This window comes from Hippopotamus amphibius, chromosome 4 (genome assembly GCF_030028045.1).
Source record: "Hippopotamus amphibius kiboko isolate mHipAmp2 chromosome 4, mHipAmp2.hap2, whole genome shotgun sequence".
NCBI classification, from domain to species: domain Eukaryota; kingdom Metazoa; phylum Chordata; class Mammalia; order Artiodactyla; family Hippopotamidae; genus Hippopotamus; species Hippopotamus amphibius.
The window spans coordinates 99,949,802-99,975,338 of NC_080189.1; the positions used below are offsets into that span (position 1 = coordinate 99,949,802).

At 43.1% G+C, this 25,537-nt stretch overlaps 1 protein-coding gene across 3 annotated transcripts in view; it reads left to right on the forward strand.

The window, feature by feature from the left end:
• The window catches only part of RAPGEF5 (Rap guanine nucleotide exchange factor 5), a 231,250-nt gene that overhangs the window by 22,454 nt on the left and 183,259 nt on the right, over positions 1 to 25,537 (forward strand). For all 3 annotated transcript variants that reach the window (XM_057730812.1, XM_057730810.1, XM_057730811.1), the window contains exons 2-3: positions 19,595 to 19,645; positions 21,748 to 21,854. In XM_057730812.1, coding sequence (XP_057586795.1) covers positions 19,595 to 19,645; positions 21,748 to 21,854 — 158 coding nt within the window. The remainder of the gene's footprint in view (positions 1 to 19,594; positions 19,646 to 21,747; positions 21,855 to 25,537) is intronic.

Consider the following 25,537-nt stretch of genomic DNA (forward strand, 5'->3'; position numbering starts at 1 on the left):
TGCCTTCTGCTTGACATTGAGAAAAACAGACCCCACTATTTCTTGCTTTCATAAATTTCCTGACAGCTCTTGCTTCCCACCCCCCATAGGATGAAGATTTGGCTCATTTACATGACAAATATGTCATGCCCCCCCCCCCCCCCCCACCGCGCCCCCCAGGCAAGCCTGCCTCCCTCTTGCCAGTGTCCTCAGGTAATTGAGATGTTCCTGGGCCAGAGTTTAGAGGAGCCTTTTGTGTTCACCTAAACTTGCCTCTGTAATTGAATTTGGGACTGAGTCAGTCAAGGGTCTTGATTGCCACCAAGAGAAATCAACTCTGAAATTACGAGAGGGGTGTTGGAGGGCAGGTCGGCCTGCAGAATTATTGGAAGACTGGAGAGGCGCGCAGGCTTCAGAAGGGGCAGGAGCCAAGGCTGTGTCCAGGGAAGAAGCCACAGACCAGCCTGGGTTTCTCTGCCATTCACCAGCTGAACGACTGCAGGAAGTTACTTAACCATTCTGTGCCTCCCAGGATACTTATGAGTGAGAAATGCGTTCATATTTGTAAGAAGTGCTTAAAACAGTGACTGGCAAGTAAGATAACCCGTATCTCAGTGTCTGGTGAGTGTGCATTGCTAGGTGAGGTTGTGCACAGGTATATGTGTATTTCGGCTTTTAGCTGCTAAATGTCATGCCAGGTTGCTCTCCTGCCTGCAGATTTCGCTTCCAGGCCCACAGCCTCTTCTTTGCCGGAACTAGCTTTTTCCTTATCGGGAATTGCCAACCTTTGTTCAAAGGCTTTGCCTCAGTTCTTCTTGGTTCCCTCAGAAACATCGATTCTGGAACTTGATTAACAACAGAAGCACATAAAGATCACAGTCTCCACATTTGGGGCTTTAGTTTTACTCTGTCACCCCAAGCCATAGTATAGTCAATTTTTTTCTGCCACTTAATGTCTTTTTTTTTTTGATACTAAGTTTTCATGATTATTACTGAGTCCCTTTACTCTTTCCTCCTGTTGTTTTGTTCAAAGAGAAACAGCCAAAATGGAAGTTCTCATGGATGATAAATCATCCTACCTCTGTGAAGGATTTTAGGAGCCCCCTCCCCCTTTTAACAATGTGGCATTAATATTTAAACATATTAATATTTCATGATTAACATTATTGCTTATTAATGTTATTTCGTTATTACTATTAATAATCAATATTTTTAAAAGAACAGGAGATTTTTGTAATATGTATTCTTTTCTCCCTCTTTAATTTGCTTCAAAGGCAAATACATCTATCCAGTCTTCTATTGAAATAGTTTTTCCCTTAAGTAAGATTACTGAGTGTTGGTTATTTTGGCAAACCAGGGCATAGTCCATTTACAGAGCAGCTTTACTTTAAAAAAAAAAAAAAAATCAATGACTGGGCGTGGCCCATGTGTTGAATCTGCTGTTTTGGGCCCCAAGTTTAGTTAGTTACTCTGTTTCTCTGTCTCCACACAAACACACATATAACATCTAGGTATATGGTCATGCAGTTCAGCCTGATTTTGAACAGGTAAGTATATAAGTACTGAAATATCTATTGAATATTTTACAGATTCAAGTGGCTTAAAAAAGTTTTTTTCATCGACTCCTTAACATGAGAATTGTAGAATCATTGGAATGAAATGTTAGCATTTAAAATATGAATATATATATAAAATAACACTGGGCTCAGGTTGTATCTCCTTTGGCAGGCTGTATAACGGGATGATTAAAAGCATTTTGTTTCCATTATAAACATATTTACATGTATTTGTGTGGCCTAAAACGTACTCCTTCTGTTGTGGGCTAAAGTCGAAAAAGCTTAAAAGGCATTGATTTAAAAACAACAGCCACAGCTTATTCCAGCTGTGTCTGTGCTCACCTTGTGGTGTCTTGCTACCTCAGGCCTGGGAGAGTGGGAGGGAGCCGGAGAGAAGGCGGTTTAAAGTTGAACGCATCACCCGATGGGGAATAGGACCGACTGTGGCGAAGTGTTTGTTGTCCAGCTTGAGACACAGGGCTTAGGTGAGAATTATGTGAAAGGAACAGCCTGCCATGAGTCCTGGAATGAAGGTATAATTGGAAAGCTTTCAAAACCAGGTTTCCCTTTGTGTGCCGCATGTCGTCAGCAATAAGAAATACGGATTGACTTTTGAAAACCTTCTGTGGGCATTGAATCTTGACTGCAGAAATGTGGGTGAGAGTGGAGAGAGCCAAGTTCTGTTCTCTGCAGGTGGAACAGGCCTCGCTTTCACCTTCCTGTTTAAGGCTTTATTTATACCCATGCCTCTGATGACTCTTGTGATGTATTTAAATATATGTATAAGGAGGAAGCATGGGTACACAGTTGTGGTAATTAACTCCTGGAGCTTCGTTTGCTCGTGATTACATTTCTAACGTTGCCATTTAAAGCCTCATTGAAATTGAGAAATAGGTTTGACAAGGCATTGCATCGCCCCGTGGCCTGGAGGCTCAGGCAATTCACAGGCAAAGTTATACCCCAGAAGAGCCTTCAAGTGTATAGTATGGCTTTAGTTAGGTGTTTGTTTACTAAATTTTGGAGATTATCATTTTTAAGTAAATTTGGTATTTCAAAACGTATCAAGTATAGTTTAAAATTTTTTAAAAATTTACTGTGGTAAAATACGCGTAACGTGAAATTTACCATCGTAACCATTTTTAAGTGTACATTTCAATAGTGTTAAGCTTACGCACATTGCTGTACATCCAGTCTCCGGCGCTGTATACGGGTTTAAAGCCAGAAGGGTGTAAAAGCTTTATAACAGGCATGTTTTTACTCCAGGATTTTAACGATATTTTAGTGTTCTAAGTTTTTCCATTAACTCAACCAATGTCTTCTAATTCATGCTTCTGAAACATGCAGTAGAAATAGAAGGACATTTTTGGTTACTTGCTCCCTGCTGTCCCCTTTCTGAATGTACTCCTTCTTTCTTGAAAATTCTTGGTTAACTCAGTTCCTCTTGTAACTATTTTTAAAGGAGTCTCAACCTTTTATTTCAAGGGACACGCATAATGTCAGACTCAAAATGATGTAGAAATACTTCTGCAGGACTCATACCCTGGAGAGGGGCATATCTCTTAGGAAAAATGAAAAGGTTTCCATCTTAGGTTTTCCAGAGATTTTGGTCTAATTCAGTTTTATGTACCATCCGTATATGAGTTTTAAAATAGTTTTCATCCTAGCCAAACAACTCCCTTGGTGATTTCATCTTACCTTCAGGGAAAGGTCTGTGTGGAAAAGTTGTTCATTGAATATGTATTTACAGGCTTTTTTTTAAGAACTCCTCTTCCTCTGATGGATTGAGGATTTCGTCCCAACCTGCATGTTGAGGTCTGAGCACTGACGTTTTTTTGTGTTGAACTGGAGAGTTGGTGCTCAGGACTCAGGAAGGGATGTGATGGACAGTGAAGGCCATGAGGCCAGGCCCAGAACTCACTTTCTTGCCGATGGTGCTATGAAGCCAGTGTCGTATACGGCAGGGTCACAGTTCATCACAAAATGCATGTGCAGTTTGCATATCTGAGAGTAGTGAGGAGGGGGTTAGATTTTACTAGAAACTACATTGACCACATGGCTTTGTCTCAGGTATTAAATACGTAACCGCGTGGGGCTAAACCGGACTCCTCGTTAGATCTGTTTCTTTGACTTTAACCTTTGCTTTTCGCCACTTTTGTTATTGTCATCATCCATGATGGCCTGCCTCTGGGAACCCTGCCCCTCTGCCTGAATGTGGAACTCACGTCCCGCTGTTCAGCTCTCAGGCAGACAGTCTGCCCTGCCCACCTGTGTGGAAGGTTGAAATTAACATATCCCTTCACCAGAGCTGGTCATTCCCGGAGATCTTTTGCAAGACGGATGGCCCTTTCACTTTACTTCCTCACGGCCTCTCCCTCTCTGATTCTGTAAAGAAAACTGGCGTCCAGACCCCATATGATGGTGTTTAGGAGACACTAGTCTGCCATCTTCTTGGTCTGCCGGCTTTCCGAAAAAAGTCATATTCCTTGCCTCAGCACCTCGTCTCCGATTCATTGGCCTGTCCTGCAGCGAGCAGATCGAGCTTGGACTTGGTAACAAATGTAGCTATCACATCATAATCCGTTGTGTCTCTACATTCTTCCCTTGGAGGCTGATACCTAACCTAGCTGTGTACAGACAATTAAATTCAAACACAGGGGACTCCCAAGTTATTGGTATTTGAGTTTGGGGTATTTCCTTCCTGAATTGTTTTCTTTAGATGTTGTTAGCTCTGAGTATTGAAAGGTGAATGGCGTGAGAGAGCGGTCCTAACACTTCAGCCAACTGGCCACAAAATAGACACTGACTGAGCACTGAGGTTATTAGAATCAGAACTTTGGGCAGTTCTGGTCTATATCCTTTACCCACTATGCCAGGGCCACCCCATCTCTTGTTGCAGTGTGTTTGCAGTTTCCCCACTGTATGCTCTCCTCATCTTCTGTCACCCTTTTCCTCTCCATGGGCCTCGTCCAGGCTCATGTCTCTGCAGGGCATGCAGGGAGGGTGTGAAATGGACTCCAAGGAGAAGACAGGGGGAACAAGTGAAAACATCTTTCTAGCAGAATCTTTATAACCTGTCGTATCTTCTTGGCTCTTTACCTAGAGGTTTATCTCTCCATCCCAAACCCATAAATATAGTAGAGCTAATTTAAGTTTGGATTCCTCCTGATGGTAGACATGTTCTTAATCCTGCACATGTAAAGAATCACCATTTGTGTCTGTGTAACCTTGCCTTTCCATTAGAGGGTTGGAGGTGGAGGATAGGGTTATAAGTAGAGGTTTTCTCTTTTGTTTCTGGTTATAAAAGGAATATATTTAATATAGAAAAATTGAATGTTTGAAAAGAGAGAAAGAAACAAATCTACCAGTAGCCAAGCACACAAAGACCATTACTATTAGCATTTTGGTATGTTTTCTTTTTTTTTTTTTAATTTATTTTTGGCTGCATTTGGTCTTCGTTGTTGCACATGGGCTTTCTCTAGTTGTGGCGATAGGGGGCTTCTCTTGTTGCAGAGCACGGGCTCGAGGCGCGAGAGCTTCAGTAGTTGCAGGGCGAGGGCTCTAGAGCACAGGCTTGGTTGTTGTGAGGCACGGGCTCTAGAGCGCAGGCTCAATAGTTGTGGCGCACGGGCTCAGTTGCTCCATGGCATGTGGGATCTTCCTGGACCAGGGGTCGAACCCGTGTCCCCTGCATTGGCAGATGGATTCTTAAGCACTGCGCCACCAGGGAAGTCCCTCTTTTTTTTTTTTCTTTAAGTATCGATTTTATACTGCCTCTTTGGTTTTACTTACTTTTTTTTTTTTTTTTTTTACTTTTCACCAAAATACTTACACATATTACAAGTTCTTTAAAATATTTGTAATAGCTGCACAACATTTCATCAGGTACCTGGACTAGGAGGAGGAGGAGGAGGAGAAGGAAGGGAGTGCAGCTGCAGGAGTAACAGAGCACATAGTGTTTTTAGATAACCAAGGATGGTAAAACGCTTTCAAATGGTAAAAAATACCCCAACAAAATGTCTCCTCCTCTGTCATTTATATACATTGTGTCAGTTAATTCTGCAGTCACCTCCTTTTGGAATATAGGGCATTTCATTAACTTTGGGAGTTTTCTCTAGAAACAAATGGTCAATGTTAACATACTTTGAAAGGGGCCTCTTAAAAACTTAGGGTCTTGATTGGCTGTAGCTCAGCTGAGTCAAGTTAGAGAAGATACTAAGTTTGTTACCTAGTTTCATGCAGATAGGAGGGAGAAACAGTGCGGTCAGTAGGTGTTTAAAATGAAGTTGAAAAAAAAGTTTGATTAAAACTAAAAATTGAGGAAGTGCTAAAAATGAAACCCCTTATGAAGTACCCTTATAGTGATTATGCTTTAAGAAGAGGGGTGAACACAAAAAACTCAGAGTTGCTTTTGGATCTTATATAGCAGAACATATGTAAATCTGCCTCTGAATGTCTTCCTCTTATTTTTAATTTTTTTAAAACTTTATTGATTGATTGATTGATTGATTGGCTGTGTTGGGTCTTTGTTGCTGCACACAGGCTTTCTCTAGTTGCGGCGAGCGGGGGCTACTCTTTGTTGTGTTGCACGGGCTTCTCATTTTGGTGACTTTTCTTGTTGTGGGCTCTAGGTGCACGGGCTTCAGTAGTTGTGGCACACAGGCTCAATAATTGTGGCTTGAGTGCTCTAGAATGCAGGCTCAGTAGTTGTGGCGCATGGGCTTAGTTGCTTCCCGGCATGTGGGATCTTCCTGGGCTAAGGATCGAACCCGTGTCCCCTGCATTGGCAGGCGGATTCTTAACCACTGGTCCACCAGGAAAGTCCCTGTCTTCCTCTTAGATAGTGAAAAAATTGTAAAGAGAGGAGGCAAAATATGTCTAGAAAGTTTGGGACAGTAACAGGCTGCTTTAATTGGAGGGTTAGGTAGCTCTCAAAGAGGGTTTGGCCTCTTTCCCTGGTTCTTCTTGGCTTTATAATGTCCAGCCTTTGGGACCAAGGCTGCTCTCTGCTTGACCTCCCTAACCAAGAAGGTAGGAGGCAAAATCACATCTGAACTTGATTAATAGATGTGCTTTAGAGTCGCTGGTAAACAGGCCAGCAGGAGAGGTTTGGAGAAGTCAGTGCAGTTCTTTGTATTGTCAAATGGAGGTGCTTAGGCTCTGGGACAAGTATTTCAATTAACTGTTTTCTGTTAACACCAATAAATGTGCTTTGAGATGGTAACAGGTATTTATAAAAATAGATAAAATTTTAAAATTCCTTGGTCGATGTGTTCGAGAAATGTTGGATTAAACAGGTTTATTTACCAGAGGAATTCTTTAGCATCTTTAATTTGCTTAGCGGCATTTTTCAGCTTTAAGGAGGCAAAAGAAAGTAAGCAACATCTTCAGAACTCATTTTGCCCACATAATTCTTTTTTAGGAGGACCTTTGTTGATATCTTGATTTAAAAACACTTGTAGCAGAAGCAGGATGTCGTATCTAGGTAGTATGGAGGAATGCGTTGCAAACTTTACTTTGGTGTGATTCATCTGGGGGTCTTGTTAAGCTTCATCTTGTGCTTGAGAGCATCCAGGGTGGTACCTGAGACTCTGCATTTCCCAGAAGTGCTCAGGTGCTGCCGTGGCTGCTGCAGTACAGACCACGCTTGGAGACAGGAGGTAGTTGTTTTTGTTTGTTTTTTTAAATATATGGAAATTTTTTTTTTTTTTTTTAATTTATTGGCTGTGTTGGATCTTCACTGCTGTGTGCGGGCTTTCTCTAGTTGCAGAGAGCAGGGGCTACTCTGTTGCAGTGCACGGGCTTCTCATTGTGGTGGCTTCTCTTGTGGAGCACAGGCGCTAGGCTGAGTTTCAGTAGTTGTGGCATGTGGGCTCAGTAGTTGTGGCTCACGGGCTCTAGAGCTCAGGCTCAGTAGTTGTGGGTGCACGGGCTTAGCTGCTCCACGGCATGTGGGATCTTCCTGGCCCAGGGCTCGAACCCGTGTCCCCTGCATTGGCAGGCGGATTCTTAACCACTGCGCCACCAGGGAAAGTCCCGGTAGTTAACTGTTGATTACTAGCCGCTGAGATCGGGCCGAGGAAGAGTAATACCTGCCAGGTGGTTTTAGTAACATTCCGGAAGGCTCCCTCATGAGCTTGGAGAACCGATTGGAAGTTGCTGATGCTTCTTATGGTGAAAGGGGGGTTTCCAGAGGGAAGCCAGAGAACTAGAGATCCCCTTGAACTCCAGGACTTCTCAGCGCCACTGGACGACCTGCGGGGTGTGTGCTCTGTGTCTCGTTCTGGCTGAAGGGATCACTGGTTCTGTTTGCTGGGACTGTGGCGGCCTCTGTGCTGGAGTAGAAAGTTGTGGGGGAGGAGGGCAACCTTTCGAAGAAGGACTCTGTGATGACTTGTTAGAGAAAAGAAAGGATGTCTAGACAGATTGGAAGAAATAATTTGGCAAGAAGATTAGAATGAAGGGGATTCAGTGGTGGGAGGAGCTCTAAATCAGCATCAGGGCATCGAAAGAGTGAGGGTACAGTCAGGGCAAGAAACTCGTCGGCACCAGTGCAGCCCAAGGCTCATTAGACTCTGCTCGTGACCGAGAGGGAGGCTGGGGAGAAAGTGACCCTGTTTTGACCCCTGCATGTGGTGGAACCCGACGTCAGCAAGTTAGGAGAAGTGACAGTTAGGGCGTCATTGTGGGAAACATTAGAGGAAGGCCACACAAGATGTGAGTGAAGGTCTGATTCCACCGTATGGCTGTTAGGATGTATTGAAGGGGAGACTGGTGCGGCTGTAAAGTGAGTTTTCAGATTTAAAGAAAAGCGCACAAGAGGAAGGAGGGCCAGGATAAGGAAAGTTTCAGGAGCCCATAGAACTCCAGTGCTTGCTCGCTGATGGCTTGTGAAGTAGGTGGAGGCTGACAGATCTCACTGTTTTGTGTGTGATCAGAGCCAGAAGAGGAGGAAGGCATAGGCCTGCTCCTTGCGGCAAATGGCAAGATGAGATGTCTCTGTTTTTACCTCCATCAAAAGAATGATTTTTTCAAACTGGAATGGCGAAAGAAAGGCAGTAATGGAGTGCCCAGCTGCTTTAAATGACTTCTGGGGGGCTAGGGAAATGACCTCTTGTGATAGTGAAAGCCTGCACGTGGGATCTCAGCCCCGCTCTAGGGATCATTTGCCAATTGGTAGAGGGTCTGTGTCATCACCCTCGTGTTATTGCAAGTGTCATGAATTGTATAAGTTGTGTATGTGAAACTGTAAACTGCCACGGTTAATATCGGTCCTCTCAAGTTCTAAAATGAATTATTAACGGGAAGGTTTGGGAACACTAAGGGAGGTAAGTGGTGGTAACCAGGAGACAGGATAAGTTGAAAGTGAATTACAGGATTTCCACTTGGCAGTGTCCAGATCAAACTTTTCTTTAAAACCTTAGGTACAGTCAATTCATAGATAAACAGTGACGGTGGCAGGCTTTTATCACAGAAGCCCATGGAAATTCTGTATCCATTTGGGAAGGGACCATAGTCCCAAGACTCTGATAAAAGCTGATTGATTCTGAGTCAGCTCCTCCAGACTCCCAAGTATGGGAAACGAGACCTCACCCCCACGGTTCAGGCGGATGAATGAAAGAGCCAGTGTCCAAAAGACGCTTGCTGTGAGAATCCTGCACGTGTGGCCCATGGGAGAGTTTTCCTCTGACCAGGAGGAACCTTCAGTGAGAGGCAGAGAATTCTGTCAGAGCAGCACCGGCCTTGCTTTGTCATAGGCACTCTGCCGTGTCCTAGAGATGTGGATGAAAAAGATAGAATCCTGTCCCTGGAGAAGCTTACAGTGTAGTGGGGGAGACCCACATTAATGTACATAATGATAGTCAGGTTAGCTGAGCCCCCCCAAACAATAGTGAACGCTTACTGGGACTTCTCTGGCGACCCAGTGGTTAAGACGCTGTGCTTTCACCGTAGGGGGCATGGGTTCGATCTGTGGTGGGAGAACTAAGATTCCGCATGCCATGCAGCCAAAACAAACAAAAAAATTCCCTCTTTAAAAAAAAATAGTGAACACTTACTGAGCATGTATTATGCAGTGGGCACTTTTGTAAACTTTCTAATATTTTAAGTGAGTGGTGCTCAAAGTGTAGCCCATCAGCATCCTCTGGGAACCTGTTAGAAAGATTCACAGCCTCGCCCCAGATCTATGGCACCCAAAACCTCTAGGATGGGGCCCAACAATCTGGTTTAATAACCCCCCCGGGTGACTCTGAGGCAGGTGATTTGAGAACCACTATTTTAAGTCATTTAACCCTTACAACAACCTTATGCGCAGATTTTACTTCTCCCATTTAAAGAGATGGAAACAGAGGTACAAAGAAGTTAATTTGTCCACAGATGCATAACTTTTAAGGGGTACAGATGGGTTTTGAGTCTAAACAATGCAAATTTAGAGCTCTGCTCCTACCACCAGGCCAGGCCGCCTCCCAGGAGAATAAGAGGCAGTGCACACGGTAAGGAGCCATAAACTCCAGAAGGTAAAAAGAATTAAGGTATTAAGAGCTGGATTTTTTTTTTCTTTTACAAACATTTAATGAGAATTAATCATATGCAGTGAATCGTCTTACACACTGTGGACATTTATAAATATGAATGGAATATAGACCTTATCTTTAAGATTCTTATTATGAATTAGGGAACATCTAAATGTAAATAGGTATTTGGAATCTGAAGTGCTTTGAAGTAACTGAAAGCGAAATTGTAACCGGGCAGGGAGTGGGGATTTGAGCACATGAATACATTTTACCATAAACTGTATGGAAACTTGGATGTACGAGGAGAAAGGCATTCCAAGCAGAGAGAATATTGTGTGCAAGATTTAGGTGTTTGAAATGTGTTCTTGGACTTATTGGACTGCATTACAGTATAGATTGGAAATTCCTAACTTAAAAGGAGTTGGTGAAACTAATTGCTTCTTGTTTGTTTTAATCTTGGGAGCCAGTAATTGTTTTGACCTATTTCTTGCTTTTATGTAACATGTCAGTGAAGATGGAAATGTGCCTTCAACAGTTTTGGAGGAAATAACCTTAAATGGCAGTGAGAGATCATTTGGTTCAAAGTGAAACATATTCTTACCAATAACTGGTTACTCACTGGAATATATTGCTGGGGTGATTACAGAGCTCCCCCTGCTCTGTAGAATTTGATAATCTAGAGCAGGACTAGTAAACTTTTTCTGTCAAAGGCTAGAGAGTGAATATTTTTGTTAGGAAAACAGCCAGAGGCCATATGTAAACACAGGGGCACAACTGTGTTCCAGTAACACCATGAACCCAGTGAGGCTTCTGGTTTGGCCTGTGGCCCCTAATCCAGCTTCCCACCTGCCTCACATCGCTTAGATGAAGGCTGTGGAGTGTGCCGGGAGACCTTGGGATGTCTTTAGTGGTGCTGTATTTCTGAGGTTCTCTGTATGGCTTAGTTGAGTAATCAAGAAATAAAAACCAGGAATAGTTTGTAAGTTTTCCTTCTGCCAGAAGACTGGTTACTACCTTTATCGTTTTGCAGCGTTAATGTACTAATTGACAAGAAACATCTAAAAGACTAATTTATTTTTATTTTTTTATTGCAAGAGACTGGAACATGTTCATTTATTTATTTTTTAAAAGAACTTTATTATTTATTGGCTACATTGGGTCTTCATTGCTGCACACGGGCTTTCTCTAGTTGCAGAGAGCAGGGGCTTCTCTTGTTGCAAATCACAGGCTCTGGGTGTGTGGGCTTCAGTAGTTGCAGCATGCAGGCTCAGTAGTTGTGGCTCACGGGCTTAGTTGCTCTGCAGCATGTGGGATCTTCCTACACCAGGGCTTGAACCCATGTCCCCTGCATTGGCAGGTGCATTCTTAACCACTGAGCCACCAGGGAAGTTCCTAAGAGACTAATTTATTTCCAGAGCCAATGAAGGGAAGCAAGATACCTATTCCAGGGTGTGTTTCTTTTGCTTATTTCTGACTTGGCATTAATATAGGAAAGGAAAAGTGATTATTTCCTGTTGAAGACCCCACACAAAGTGACTTATTGAAGTGTTTTCCATTACAAAGAAATAATTGGTATTCAAGTGGATCTTTAAGCTTTAAAACAAGCACACAAATTATTCAGTGTATAAATATATACTCTGTATATACTCTTGCTTCATATGTGACCACTTAAGACAGAGTTAAGAAACTAGAGAAAGCAGGAGGGGAAGGGTGGCAGAGTTGTCCAGGGGTTTCATAGGTTTTGAGGCGGTGATGTCAGGCCTTACTACTTGGCTTGAGAGTCCGAATCACCAGGCGGTGTGGCAATGGGAAGAGGTCGCCACTGGCTTGCAGTCCCTGCTGTACACTGTAGAAGGTCCTAGATTGACAGAAGGTTGAAGTCCCTCCGGGTGTTTACGAGGGTGGTTGAGGAGAGATGATCTGCACGTGGAAATGAGCCGGGAGGCATATTCGTGGCAAATACTGACAAGTAGATTATGTAGACGTTGAGGGGATTGGCCATGTGGGTAAAGTCTTGGGATATTGTCTGTGAGCACGTAGGGAGCAAACTGTTTTAAAATGAATTTTATTTTGTAAGTCACAAGGTGATATGTAAGGAGACATTTTAGGGAGGTCCATCTGATTTGTGTAAAGGTGCTGAAGGCCAGAGTGGTCAAGGAGGGTCATTCTGTTGGGCGGCCTACGATGATGAGGTTGTGGTGAGAGCAGCGTTTAGTAAAGAAATAGATACTGTATTTTGAAATAATATTTGAATGTTTTTTGAGGATTTGTTTGTGGAAAGAGGCCTTTTTTTAAAATTTTTCATTTTGAAATAATTTCAGACTTAAACAAATAATACCAGGAGACTTGCCTTATAACCCATCACCCAGCTTCCCCAAGTGTTAACGTTTTAAATAACCACGGTGCACTTGTCAAAACCTGCACTGGCACTCGGGTAACTGAAACACAGACCTCGCTCACTCTCTTCAGCCGTCCTACTCAGGCCCTGACCCTCGTCCAGAATCACACTGCGTTTCCCTGTCGGTTTTCTTTGTTCTCCTCGGGTCGGGGATCAGACCCTCAGTTTTTCTTGGTCTTTCATAGCCTTGACAGTTTTTGCAGAGTACAAGCTAGTTATATTGAAGAACATCCTTCCACCTGGAGCTGTCTGACGTTTCTCATTAAATTCGGGTATGCACTTTGACAAAAATACCCTAAAAGTGCCTTTCTCAGGGTATCCTATCGGCAGGCAATTGATGTCAAGTCTCATGATTGGTAATAACTTTTATCACTTCGTTAAGAAGGTGTCTGCGAATCCCCCCTGAAAGGTTGCTATTTTTTCCTCAGTGCTCCTGAATGGCTTGTGGGGAGACACTGTGACACCATGCAGATATTGTGTCTCACCATATGTTTCTTCGCTCATTTTGGCATCCATTGATGTTTTTTTTTTTTTAGATTTATTTATCATTTTATTTATTTATTTATTTTTGGCTGTGTTGGATCTTCATTGCTGTGCACGGGGCTTTCTCTAGTTGTGGGGAGCCGAGGCTCCTCTTCACTGTGGTGCGCCGGCTTCTCAGTTGCACTGGCTTCTCTTTGTTGTGGAGCACGGGCTCTAGGCTCGTGGGCTTCAGTAGTTGTGGTGCATGGCCTCGGTAGCTGTGGCTCACGGGCTGTAGAGTGCAGGCTCAGTAGTTGTGGCACACGGACTTAGTTGTTCCACAGCATGTGGGATCTTCCTGGACCAGGGATCGATCCCTTGTCCCCTGCCTTGGCAGTCAGATTCTTAACCACTGCGCCACCAGGGAAATCCCGGTAGTTAACTGTTGATTACTGGCAGCTGCGATGCGGCCCGAGGAAGAGTAATAGCACCAGGGAAGTCCCCATTGATGATCCTTGCCTGTGACATTCATTTAGAACTGTGTTCTTTGCCTAATGGTGATATTCTCTTGGCCTCCTTTCACTGGATTTAGTAATTGAAAGAATTCTATAAGGAAGAGCTGTCTCCCCACCTTGCCACCCACCCTATGTTTGTTTATTCAATGATTTATATCAGTATGGACTTAGGGGTATTTATCCTACTGGTTTAATGCAATACTTTCATTGTTTCGCTGCTCAGATCATCCCAGATTTGGCTGGTGGGAGCTTCTTCACGTTGGCTGCTGTGGAAAAGGTTCCTGTTGGAGTCCAGGTGTGACTGGGCGGGTTGATGTTACTGCAGGTAGGGAGTTCAGTGACAAGTGGAGATAAGTAAGCTGCCAACTTAACTGTTGATCTAAAATCTTTAGTGACTTGATTCCTAAATTGTGAAGGCTTTTCTGTGATTGCATTAACCAAGGAAGCCTACCCTGTTAGGCAAAATCATTCTCTTGTTTGTAAACACAGTGAGAAGAAAGATACTTTCCCAAGGAATGAATAAAATCACATTGATGACACTTTGGGGACTGTTTCTGTAGTACCTATTGTATATATTTCCCCGGAAGCTGCTGGTTCTTGCTGATTTTGTCTCCCTGGGCAGGCGAGATTGCGAAATATTCGTAAGTATTCCTAGGCCCCACTTTAATTTTCTCCTTTAGCTTGTAAGTGGGGCAAACATGTTTATACTAGAAGAGAGTCCTTTCATAGTGAGAAGTAAAATTAAGTCTAATGCTGCGGATACCATTAAAAGGGGGGTGTCCTTTCAGAAGGCATGTAGGTACGGTGCTGCTCTGCAGACGTGAGGTACCTGGGCTTAAGGCTGTGTCTGGGATGGGGCAGATTGAAAACACACACCACAAGAACAGGTGCAGGGTGGGATTTACTGAGACACTGGCTCTTTGTTCTACACAAGCCAGACTTAGAAGCTCAGACACAGACCCCAGGGCTATTGTTCAGATGACTTGCACCTCTGCTGTGTTCAGATCTCAGCCGGGCGTGTGAGGGAGGCAACACTTGGGGAGTGTGTCAGGCTTCATAGCAAAGGTGGATATGAGAGGTTCAGATCGTCAGTTTCAACCGCTGATTTTTACAGTTTTTCTCAAACCAGGGTGCACGTTAAAACTACTTTGAGGAGCTTGGAAAAAACCCACTCAGGCCTCTCTCCTGTAGGTTCTAATTCTGTGGGCCTGAGCTCCTGTTTGATTATTTCTTCTGTTTCCCAGGTGGTTCTAATTTACATCCAGGGTTAAGAACCTCGGGATCTAGAAGGAACTACTGTCTGTGATGTCCTCATGCAGTTATCTGCACTTGTTTGTCATGTTGTTCTTAAATCAGCACATTCTATGTTATAAGATAAACGTATGGGGAAGTAACTAAAGACAGGCTTGGGTTGCAAACGTGGGTGAATTTCTCAACGTCTTTAAGTCTAGTTTTGTCATCTGCAAAATGGGGTTAATAATACCTCGTAGTTTTTCAAAAATTAAGCAATATGTTGCATGTGAAATATTGAGTACAGTTTCTAGCACACAGTAGAAACTCATTTGTTCTTTGGTAACATGCAGCATGTTACAGTAGTGGTGGCTTAGGATTCAATCAAAATTTTCTTCCAGCCCTGGCTGTGTAACTTTCCAGCTCTGGGGCCTTAAGTGAATTCCTTAATTTCTCTGAACCTCGGGGCTCTTGTCTGTAGAGGTATGAATAGGCGGGTGCAGTTCCTAATATGGGAAAGTGCTTAAGACAAAGGAGGTGCTCGGTAAGCATTTCTGCCACCTTCCCTTTCATTCTGTTTTCTTAACACATCACAGGGCAGAGGAAAAATCTGATTTTGAGAACATCATGGACTTTGGTTTGGCCAGGCTGTGTTGAGAAGATATTGTTACAAGTGGCCTCTGTGGCTGTGACTGACTTTGGGAGCACATACATCCCTTGGAGCCCTGAGGAATGGTTGGGCCTGAATTGGGATCAGAGTTTGCAGAAAGGGTTGTGGTGCCCAGCCCTGTGCTCCCACGTCAGCGCTCGATTCATGTCTCCAGTTTGCATTATGCTGAACTTGTGATGACCGTGTCCTTCTCAAGCCAACATCCTGGCTGGGTGGGAGTCTGTCCTTTTCACTTGAGAGATGCAAGTGTATGCTGGGGCTTGAAAAGGAACCCCCCCACCCCGGGCCCAGGTCTTAGAACTCTATGGCACAACCTACAGAATCACAGCCTTAATTGTTTTAGTCCCTAATGTCTTAACACCTGTGCCCTCTAGTTACTTATGGAACTTTTTGCTTCTTAGAATTATAAGAAATCTAAGTATACTTATTCCACGGTAACATCTTCATTTCTACTTGGTCACTCAGAGTGGGTAAAGGACAGTGGCTGAAGGTGACAAAAAGTTGGGAATTGAATTATCACGTTATCAACAAATTTGGTAGTTCTTCGGTCTTCTTCCTTTCCTTTCCCTCTCCCCGTATAGCCTAAGTATTTTTTAAAATTAATTAATTAATTAATTGGCTGTATTGGGTCTTCGCTGCTGCACATGGGCTTTGTCTAGTTGTGGCACATGGGCTTAGTTGCTCCGAGGCAATGTAGGATCTTCCTGGACCAGGGCTCGAATCCATGTCCCCTGCATTGGCAGGCAGATTCCTAACCACTGTGCCACCTAGGAAGTCCCTAGCCTAAGTATTTTAATTCAATCCAAGGAGAGTATTAAGGCATATCCTTTAAGAGCTGATTTTAAAATGTGCCTTAAGTCTACCATATAGTTTAGCACAGTATTTCCAGTGACTCTGAAATGAGTTCCATGTTTGATTCAGACCCAGCCTTAGAGACTATTACAGTTTAACTTTAGTGGACACCTAACTTAAAAAAAAAAAAAATTAAAATAATATATGATTGCTAATCAGTTATCCTTCTGAGTTATGCCATTTTTTTTCTGGAAGTTCATTTGTGAATATTAAAGGGTTGCAATTTTCTAACACATGTTTAAAATATGAGGTTTGCACGGAATCATTTAGGGAATCATTTTCTATGGTTCATTAAATTGGAAAGGAGAAGATAAATTTGAATTAAAATCTAATTTCATTTGTATTGTTACTGGTCTTCTCTCTATGGTCTGTGTAAGAAAGAATCATCGCATCTAGCTTAAGTAATTCTAGGAAATTGCAAATAAAGGAGGAAAACGAATCATCTCACCTGGGCATTATATTTGAGATATCGTGGTGAGAACCATTTAAAAGAGGATGCCTGCATCAATTGGACTAGACACTCAAGATTATAGAGTAAACTGATAGGAAATCAGGAAGAAGCAAGAGACCTTATGGGCTTAGAATGTTCTTTAGATCCTGTGTCTTCTGGTAAATGGATTTCTAAATTAGAGGATGGTATCTTCTTCACATGTATGTTTCTGGAACTCCCACTGTGCCTGGCAAGGAGCTCAGTAGGTGCTTCAAAAGGGAAATGAATAGAGGTTTGTTGCCACAGGAGTGATGAGATGAAGCCCTGAAATGCTGAGAAGAGAAACGAAACCAAGGAAATCCAGGATGGGCTGAAAACAGCTGAGCAACTGAATATCAGGGAAAGAACATTGAATTGAAGGGAGGAGCATCTTCAAGGGTGTTCTTGTGCTGCTGTTTCAGGGACCTGCTGAGAGAGCACTGTGAGGTGCTGTAGAGCATTCATTCTCAGATTCCTATAAGTTGGCCCATGGCGTTTCCCCAATAAAATTACGTAACAACACTTTCACAACATCTATGAAAAATGAGGTAATGGATGGCCCATTCCTCCGTGTTCTTTTTGCTTTAAGTCTTCGGCACTTGCTATTTTGAGTCAATACCAACAGCTAACATAAAGTGTTCTCAAAAAAAGTACAGAGTTATGGTCGTTATTTTAAGTTGAACACATCAGTCCTCTCTGGAGTCGTGCAGAGAGCGTTTGGCTTCCCTGGCTCAGCTGAGTTTGAGAGCTGCTGTCCTGGAGCTTTCAGGAAACACAGCTCCCCTGGGACCAGTGAAGAGTGGGCTTCACAGGAGTTTCTGACAACAAATCTAGGTATTGTGTCCTGTAAAAGGCAGTTCCTGTTAGGTTGCCCTGGTGGATTCCCTGTGGGCTGGGAGCTTATCTAACACTGTTATCTAGTCTGCATGGAAGGACCCGGTGCCTTTGTTGACTCATCTTACCAATCTTTTGTAACAAGCCATCCACGGGGGACGTTTCTGTGAAGTGGAATTGTGCGCGTGTAACACTAGTGCCGAGACAGCCAGATTTGGGTTGGCAGCAGAGAAAAAGGAAGCAGTTTGCTTTCTTTTGTGAAAGTGCCCCCACCTAGTTCTTTAGAGCTTGTTTCTACCTGGGAGCTTTCTTTTTAAGTAGATCATGTGAAGTAGTTGCTTTTCTGAGCTGATTTAGGCAATTAGATGAGTAATTAAGATTGTCAGTTCTGGCCTGCCATATTGACTTTTAAAAGGCTATTTAGGGAAAAAGAAAGTCACTTATCCTGATGATTCATCTTCAAACTATAAACTGGTGTAGATGCAAATTTTAAGCCGTTCAGTATTTCAGTAACTGAACACAGTGCCTAAGGCTCAGATGACAGAAGGCCTAGGAAGGGCCCACTGGGAATGTGTGTAGACTAGACTAGAAGGGGTGAGTGGATGTTTTGTTTTAATATGATAATTAAAAATAGCTTATCTATCTTATAAATTTTTTTGGAAGCCGTTGCAAATCTTTAGTAGAGTGTACCAATCGGCACTTCTGGAAGAAGAGTCCATACATTTATTTCAGTTTAATTAGAAGATGGAGTAGTATGGGAGCTGTGTGGGGTGGGGAAGGGACAGAATGGGAATTCTGTCTTCAGATTTGCTGGAAGGTTCAGATGCTGGAAAGCAGTCAGCGGTAGGATATGTTTTGTAAGTGATTCTGGGAAGCGGGGGCGGCAGGCTACAAACTCTGGGATCTCAGAAGACAGCCGGCTTTGGAATAGAGGTGTAAAGAGCTTCTGAACAGGGGTTGGAAGCGCCGTAAGTGTTCGGTTCTCTTCTTTTCCTTAAACCGCAATGGGAAATGATAATAGTTTTCCGTTGTGCTTAAGCACGTGAGTGATGGTGCTGCTTACTGGGTTGTTAGGTAGGAAACGTTAGCTCCTACACGTCAAATCATTCAGCAAATACTCAGTTGATACCGAAATACAAATATCTGTAATAAATGAAGAGAAAAAGAACCATTTTTGTGTGAGGTTGTGTGCCGGAGGCTGTGAAAGCGGAGCAGAGGGAGCTGCCAGCACGCCCTCAGGGGGCTTATGCACGCGTTGGGGCAGATGCACGTGTAGAGAGACAGCCTGTGATGCAGGGCACCCCGGAGCTGCCACAAACACAGTCAGAAAACAAAGAGCTCCAAAGAGGGACAAACCCCAGGGGACGGGGGCGGGTGGGCGGAGCTTCACCCACAGGTGACCGCACAGACCTGGACCTGAGTGTGGTTCAGGGGTGTGTCAGGGAAGGTGGAGGAGGGTGGTGTGAGCAGAGGCAGGTGCGAGTTGCAGGTTCTTCTGCTGGGTAGATCTCATGTTGAATCAAAGGGGCCGTGCAGGGAGGTGAAAGGAGAACACGAGAAATCTGTTGGAAGCAGGCTGTAGTGGGCTCAGAAGGGCAGGCTGGGGTTTGGATCGACCTGTATAAGCAAGAAGAAACCTACTGTCAGTGGAGGGGGCTGTAGAGGGACTTTTGTTCAGTTGAGGTTTGCAGGATGGCCTGAGGGGGTGTGGCTGGAGCCCAGGGAAGTCCATTGGGAAGCTGAAATGGAAGTCCAGGTGTACAGGCAGGAGAGCTGGGATTAGATGGGTGAAGGTGGAAGTGGAAGGAGAATGAGAAGTGGAAGCAAAATCACACTGGGAATAAAGTGGTAGACACGCAGACATCCCAGTCTTTCTATTGCCCTTTTTAAAGTTGTAATCTCTAGACTGGGAGCCGTTCCCATGGAATATCCTGTCCCGTTGGGATGAATGCTGACCAGATCTTTGCACTGAATGACAAGAAGGATGTTAGCCACCCATGGCCCACGACAGTTTGTGGCTTGGGCAACTGTAGGGCCCGCCGCGGTTGCATATATTGTGTCCTTGTGGTACAAAGATTTGTTTGGTTCTAATTTTCCCCTTTTCTTTCTTTCCAAATAGACTCTATCAAGAAGAATTTCCAATCCATACCTTGAACATACTCCTTCCCAGGTATGATTCTTTTCTGTCTTACAGCATTTTCTGAAATAATGATTCACAAATCCCAGTGGAGTATTTTTCTGTAGCTGTAGCTATTCCCGTTACTCCTGACCACACTGTCTCCTTCACCTGGGATGACAGGGCTGAAGGTGTGTGAAATGCTCTGATAATGGTGTCGTGGAGCAAGGTGTTCACTCGATAGGAAAAGAAAAAATCCCTGTTTTCCAAGTCCTTTACATGAATGCGTTATGAACAGAGTTCATATATAATATAAATATTTTCAATTTGCTGTATGGTAGAAATACTGTATTTTAAAAATAGTGGATATTTTACCCTGAAAAGTTTGTGTGAAAGGGGGTTATTTATATTTATAGCCGTCTAATAGTAGAATATCCGCAAATGCTCATTGGAACAAGGTAGGGGTGCCTTCATTGTGCTGTGTTAAAAAATCAGCTGTCGGGGTTGCATTTTTTAGAATAACAGGAGATGTGAGCTTTGTGAGGGCAGGACCTTTTTGGCCTGGTTCACGACTGCATCCCCAGCATCTAGAATGGGGCCTGCTAGCTGCTCAGTGTTTTTGAATGACCGAGTGAATGGTTCCTTGTCAGGACTCGTCAGATGTTGGCTGACCATACTTCTTTTGTGGTAATACTTTCTGTTATCTGATTTAGGTTTTTTATTTTTTAATAGATCTACCATGTTAAAAATAAATCATTTGCTGTCCTTCTAATTTTCTCATTAGGTTGTGTTTAGGAGGTGGTAACAGGATAATTAAGGGAGTATAAGGATAGGGTTGAAGTGTTCTGAATTAAGTTATAGTCACTGTATTATCCATTTGTTTGCTGTGGGAGAAGATATAAAATACTTTGTAGGTGCAAAATTTTGTAGGTGCAAAAAGAGTTCAGGTGCCAAAAAGAAACAAGTAAACAGATGTAAGCATGCACCCTCAATATATGTTCATTTTCATGAGCCTTTTCTTAGGAAAAGAGTTCATTTTCCTCTAGCTTCCTTTGTGAAGCAACATTGCCCGGTGGACGAAGGTGCCAATTATAGAGAAAGGAGGTAGTTTATAAAGTGGGACATAGACCTCTCCAGATCTAAGGAATACCCTCCTTCATCCTCCAAGAATCAGAGATGCATATGGGCGAATCGGAAGATTCAACAAAAAGAAGCTATATGAAATTTTTATCTGCAAGGTGGAATCATGACGTAGATGAAACCAGGATGCTTAGAATTAACTCTGAACGCTGCAGCTGAGTAAAGCTTAAAAGCAAAGCAGACAGCACCCTGTTATCAAATTGTGTCATGGTGCAAGATGCTTGCTAGATAGGAAAAAATTATTTTCCCATCTCCCAAGACATTTACAGGTATGTGTGATCAATATGGCAGAGTTCATATGTAAACATTCTTCATTTTGCTGTATTGATAGAAACATTGTAATTGAAAAAAACAAACAGGTATTTTGCCCTGGAACGTTTGTGTAAAAGGAAATTATTTATAGTTAAAGCAGTTTAGCATTTGGAAAATAGTTATTATAGCATAATAGCTTAAGTGGCCCAATAGCAAAAATAAATAAAATAGGTAGTTGTAGGTCTGTAGCTATGTAGGCTAAGACATAAGTGTTTTTTTTTTTTTTTAAATTCTTATTTATTTAATTGGCTGTGTTGGGTCTTTTTTTTTTTTTTGCTGTGTGTGGGCTCTCTTTAGTTGCAGTGAGTGGGGGCTACTCTTCGTTGTGGTGCGTGGGCTCCTCATCACTGTGGCTTCTCTTGTTGCGGAGCACGGGCTCTAGGCATGTGGGCTTCAGTAGTTGCAGCACATGAGCTCAACAGTTGTGGCTCACAGGCTCTAAAGCGCAGGCTCAATAGTTGTGGTGCACGGGCTTCGTTGCTCCGCGGCATGTGGGATCTTCCTGGAGCAGGGCTCGAACCCATGTCCCCTACGTTGGCAGGCGGATTCTTAACCACTGCGCTACCTAGGAAGCCCCAAGACATAAGTGTTTTAAGCTTAGGGACTTGGCTATAATTTTTTTCTATATAATGTGTCATTGGCAGCTTACAAATTGTCACCTTATTGTTCTGAATTCTCAGTGAGTCTTCGTCTTTTCCTTGTAGATTTATGGAGAGAATTCTTCTTGTGCGGGAAGAGCATTGAGGAATATTATCATCGTTCAGGCAGCTGACCTGATAAAGGACAGAGTGAACCTCAAGGGATTTTACAGGTAACACAGTTTCCTAACACCTTGTCAGAAATTCTCCTTGAGAAAAAAAACCAAAAATGTGTTAAAGTCATAATGTTGATCACAAAGAGATGAGCTATATGAGTAGTAGGAGAGTTAGTTTGTTTGAAGTGTCTATGTCTATTTGGGATACTGGTGGTGACTTTTCTCTTAATTAAACTCAACCGAGTGTTTGACAGTTGAACTCCTGGTCTGAAGATCAGGAGTGGAATCCTTAGCTGCAGGTGTGGATGGGCTCCCGAGAGTCTCTGCTCTGCTTCCTCTGAGATGTGATATTTTATAATATTTTTATTGTGTATGTGCTGCATTTGGACATAAATTTAGGTCCCCTCTTCAAGGACCTTATCAGGGCTCTGTGAGGACCCTCCCCTTTGGAGGTCGCTGGGAGAGAGAAAAAACAAAAGTGAGTGACCAGCTTTTTAATTTTCCAGGTAAAGGTATTAAACCACACCAAACAATACTAAAAGAAAACTACAGGACTCCCTGGTGGCACAGTGGTTAAGAATCCCCCTGCAGGGGACACAGGTTCAGTCCCTGGTCTGGGACAATCCCACATGCCTCGGGACAACTAAGTCCATGTGCCACAACTACTGAGCCTGTGCTCTAGAGCCTGTGCGCCACAACTACTGAGCCTGTGCTCTAGAGCCCGCGAGCCACAACTACTGAGCCTGTGCTCTAGAGCCTGCGAGCCACAACTACTGAGCCTGAGTGCCACAACTATGAAAACCTGCGTGCCTAAAGCCTGTACTCCACAACAAGAGAAGCCACCGCAATGAGAAGCCCATGCACTGAAATGAAGAGTAGCCCCCACTTGCCGCAACTAGAGAAAGCCCTGCGTGCAGCAACAAAGACCTGGTGCAGCCAAATAAATAAATATTAAAAAAAACCTACAAAAATAAAAAGAGAAAGAACCACTATCATTTATTATCATTATGTGTATTTACAGAAATGAGATTACAATACCGTAAAGAATAGGAAGAGTCCTCAGAATAAATGATACCAGAAAAAGTGGGAAAGATTCTCAGAATAAAGATGTTTCTTTGAGTTAACTAAATTTAGCTTTATCACAAACTCATTACAGTATTTTCTTGTTTTCCATTTGCCACAGGTGGGAAAAATTTCATCATGGCCTGGATTTGGGGGATAGTGGTTTCAACCTATTTGAATAAGAAGAGCCCCCTTTTTTATTGAGGCATAGTTAGCATACAGTAAAATGCACAAATGTTAAGGGTATAGCTTGATGCATTTTTAATTATTATGCACACCTATGTAACTACTATCCACATCAAGATCTAGGGGGTTTCACACCCCAAATGATTTCTTCATGTCCCTTCCCCGTCAGTAACTATCTCAGGCTGACACAACTTCTTTCTGATAAAAAGAAAAAAAAACCTTGGCAAAATCTGTAATCTTAGGCACCACTGAGCAAATAGTAGTGGAGATAAGAGAACTACAATGAATTAACACTTTAAGTTCCCACATTTATTTAATCACATTAGTATTTACGTAGGTTTTGACACATTCAACATAGGTTAGACATGATTTATTCTGTTAGCAAACAGTGCTTTTGTGTATATGGAATTGTGAACCTCTTAAGAAAGCTCCAAGATCACCTCCACGCCCTGCCTACTATAAGGAATTCATAGCCCAGGATCTGAAAACCACTAGTTTAGAGCCCAGGCCACGGAGATGCAACCGGCTGGAAGACGGGCTGTGGTGATAGTTGCATTACTTCACATAGAGCACCCACCCCACCTTTTTTTTTTTAATAGATGATGGTATCAACTTTAGACAAGTCTAATTTTTTTTTCCTTTTTTTTTAAAAAAAAAAACTAAAACTGCACATACAGGCATACCGCGGAGATACTGCAGGTTCGGTTCCAGACCACCACAGTGAAGCAAGTAGTGCAGTAAAGTGCGTCATGTGAATTACTTTGTCTCCCAGTGCACATAGCAGTTATGTAGTCTATTAAGTGTGCAATAGCATTATGTCTAATATACAATATACACACCTTAATTTAAAAAATATTGCTAAAAATTGCTAACCATCATCTGAGCCTCCATCATCGTTTTGTTGGTGGCGGGTGTGAAATATTGTGATAAGTACCAGAAATGTGACACAGAGACACAAAAGGAGCAAATGCCGTTGGAAAAATGGCGCTGATAGACTTGCTAAATGCAGGGTTACCGGAACCCTTCAATTTGTAAACATAATATCTGTAAAGTACAATAGAGGAACATGCAATACGACAAGGTCTGCCTGTGTAAATATTTGGGTCTAGTTGTGAGCAGGCTCATAGGATTCATTTTTGCTCCCACAGGAGGCTGTGTGTAGGATCTGTCCTTGTTCTGTCTTGTTTCTGATTGGATACAGATTGAAAAAAGAATTGAGAGTTGTACATTCATCAGGTTCATGGAAAAGAACCATCCATCCATGGAAGAACATACCCAGGGTTTACTGGGAGTAGAATGTGCAGAGTGTGAGTTGTCCTATTTCAGATTCTGGACGATCAGGCCAGAACCTCCTTTCTTTTATAAATTTATTGATGGTTTGATTGATTGATTGGCTGCATTGGGTCTTTGTTGCTGTGCGAGGGCTTCTCAGTGCAGTGGCTTCTCTTGTTGCGGAGCACGGGCTCTAGGCACACGGGCTTCAGTAGTTGTGGCACATGGGCTCAATAGTTGTAGCTCACGGTCTCTAGAGCGCAGGCTCAGTGGTTGCGGTGCACCGGCTTAGTTGCTCTGCAGCACTTCCTGGACCAGGGATCGAACCCGTGTCCCCTGCATTGGCAGGTGGCTTCTTAAACACTGCGCCACCAGGGGAGTCCCCTCCTTTCTTTTATAGTCTAAGGACTGATTAATGCTGTGGGTTTACAGACAATGTGCTAATGTGATTGCTTAGGCTGGGTCATTTTCATTTGCCTGGTAGTAAATTACAGCAAAATGTTCTCCATGTACTGCGTCAGAATTACTTTCACAACTTGGAAATGTTTTCCATTTATTTGGTACTATAGGAAAAAAAATCATACTGAATTTTTGAGCCTTCATGTAAGTATCTAAATACCACACGTGAGTGTCTAAATACCACTGCCCTGTTGACATTTGAGATGAGGGCTCTGTCTGCACTACTATGAAACGATTACTAAAAATGTAACTGGAGACAGAAGGAGGCCAAGAGAAATCAAAACTTCAGCTTCAGTGATTAGTAAAATTAACGTTTCTTATGGCAAACACATTGGCCTTGGAGCCAGGCGCCTCCATATCACAGTGTTCCTATGTAGTAGGGCAATGCTAGTTAGATCTGCATGTACTCAGAACAGTTTCTGGATTCAGTACAAGACTGAAAATACGCAGGGAGTAAGAACTGCTGTGGGTGTTCACCTTCCTCCCTTCCAGGCATCTCTGATTTCCCCACTGCCCTCCCCTCAGTCCTGGAGGTTTAGGTATTTAAAATGGATTGTTGCCCACCTGGTCCGCAAGTCAAGGGGGGGGTGTGAGTTAACTGCAGCGGCAGCTCACCTCCTTTTGTTTGCTTTGCTGGTGTTGGTGGTGGTGTTTATCCTTGCCCCAGTGATGTTTTGCCTGGTGCAGGTGGATTGTTGAAAACGGTTCGAAACATAACTTGATAAATTGGAGGTGGGGGTAGAAAGACATCGCGTGCAACT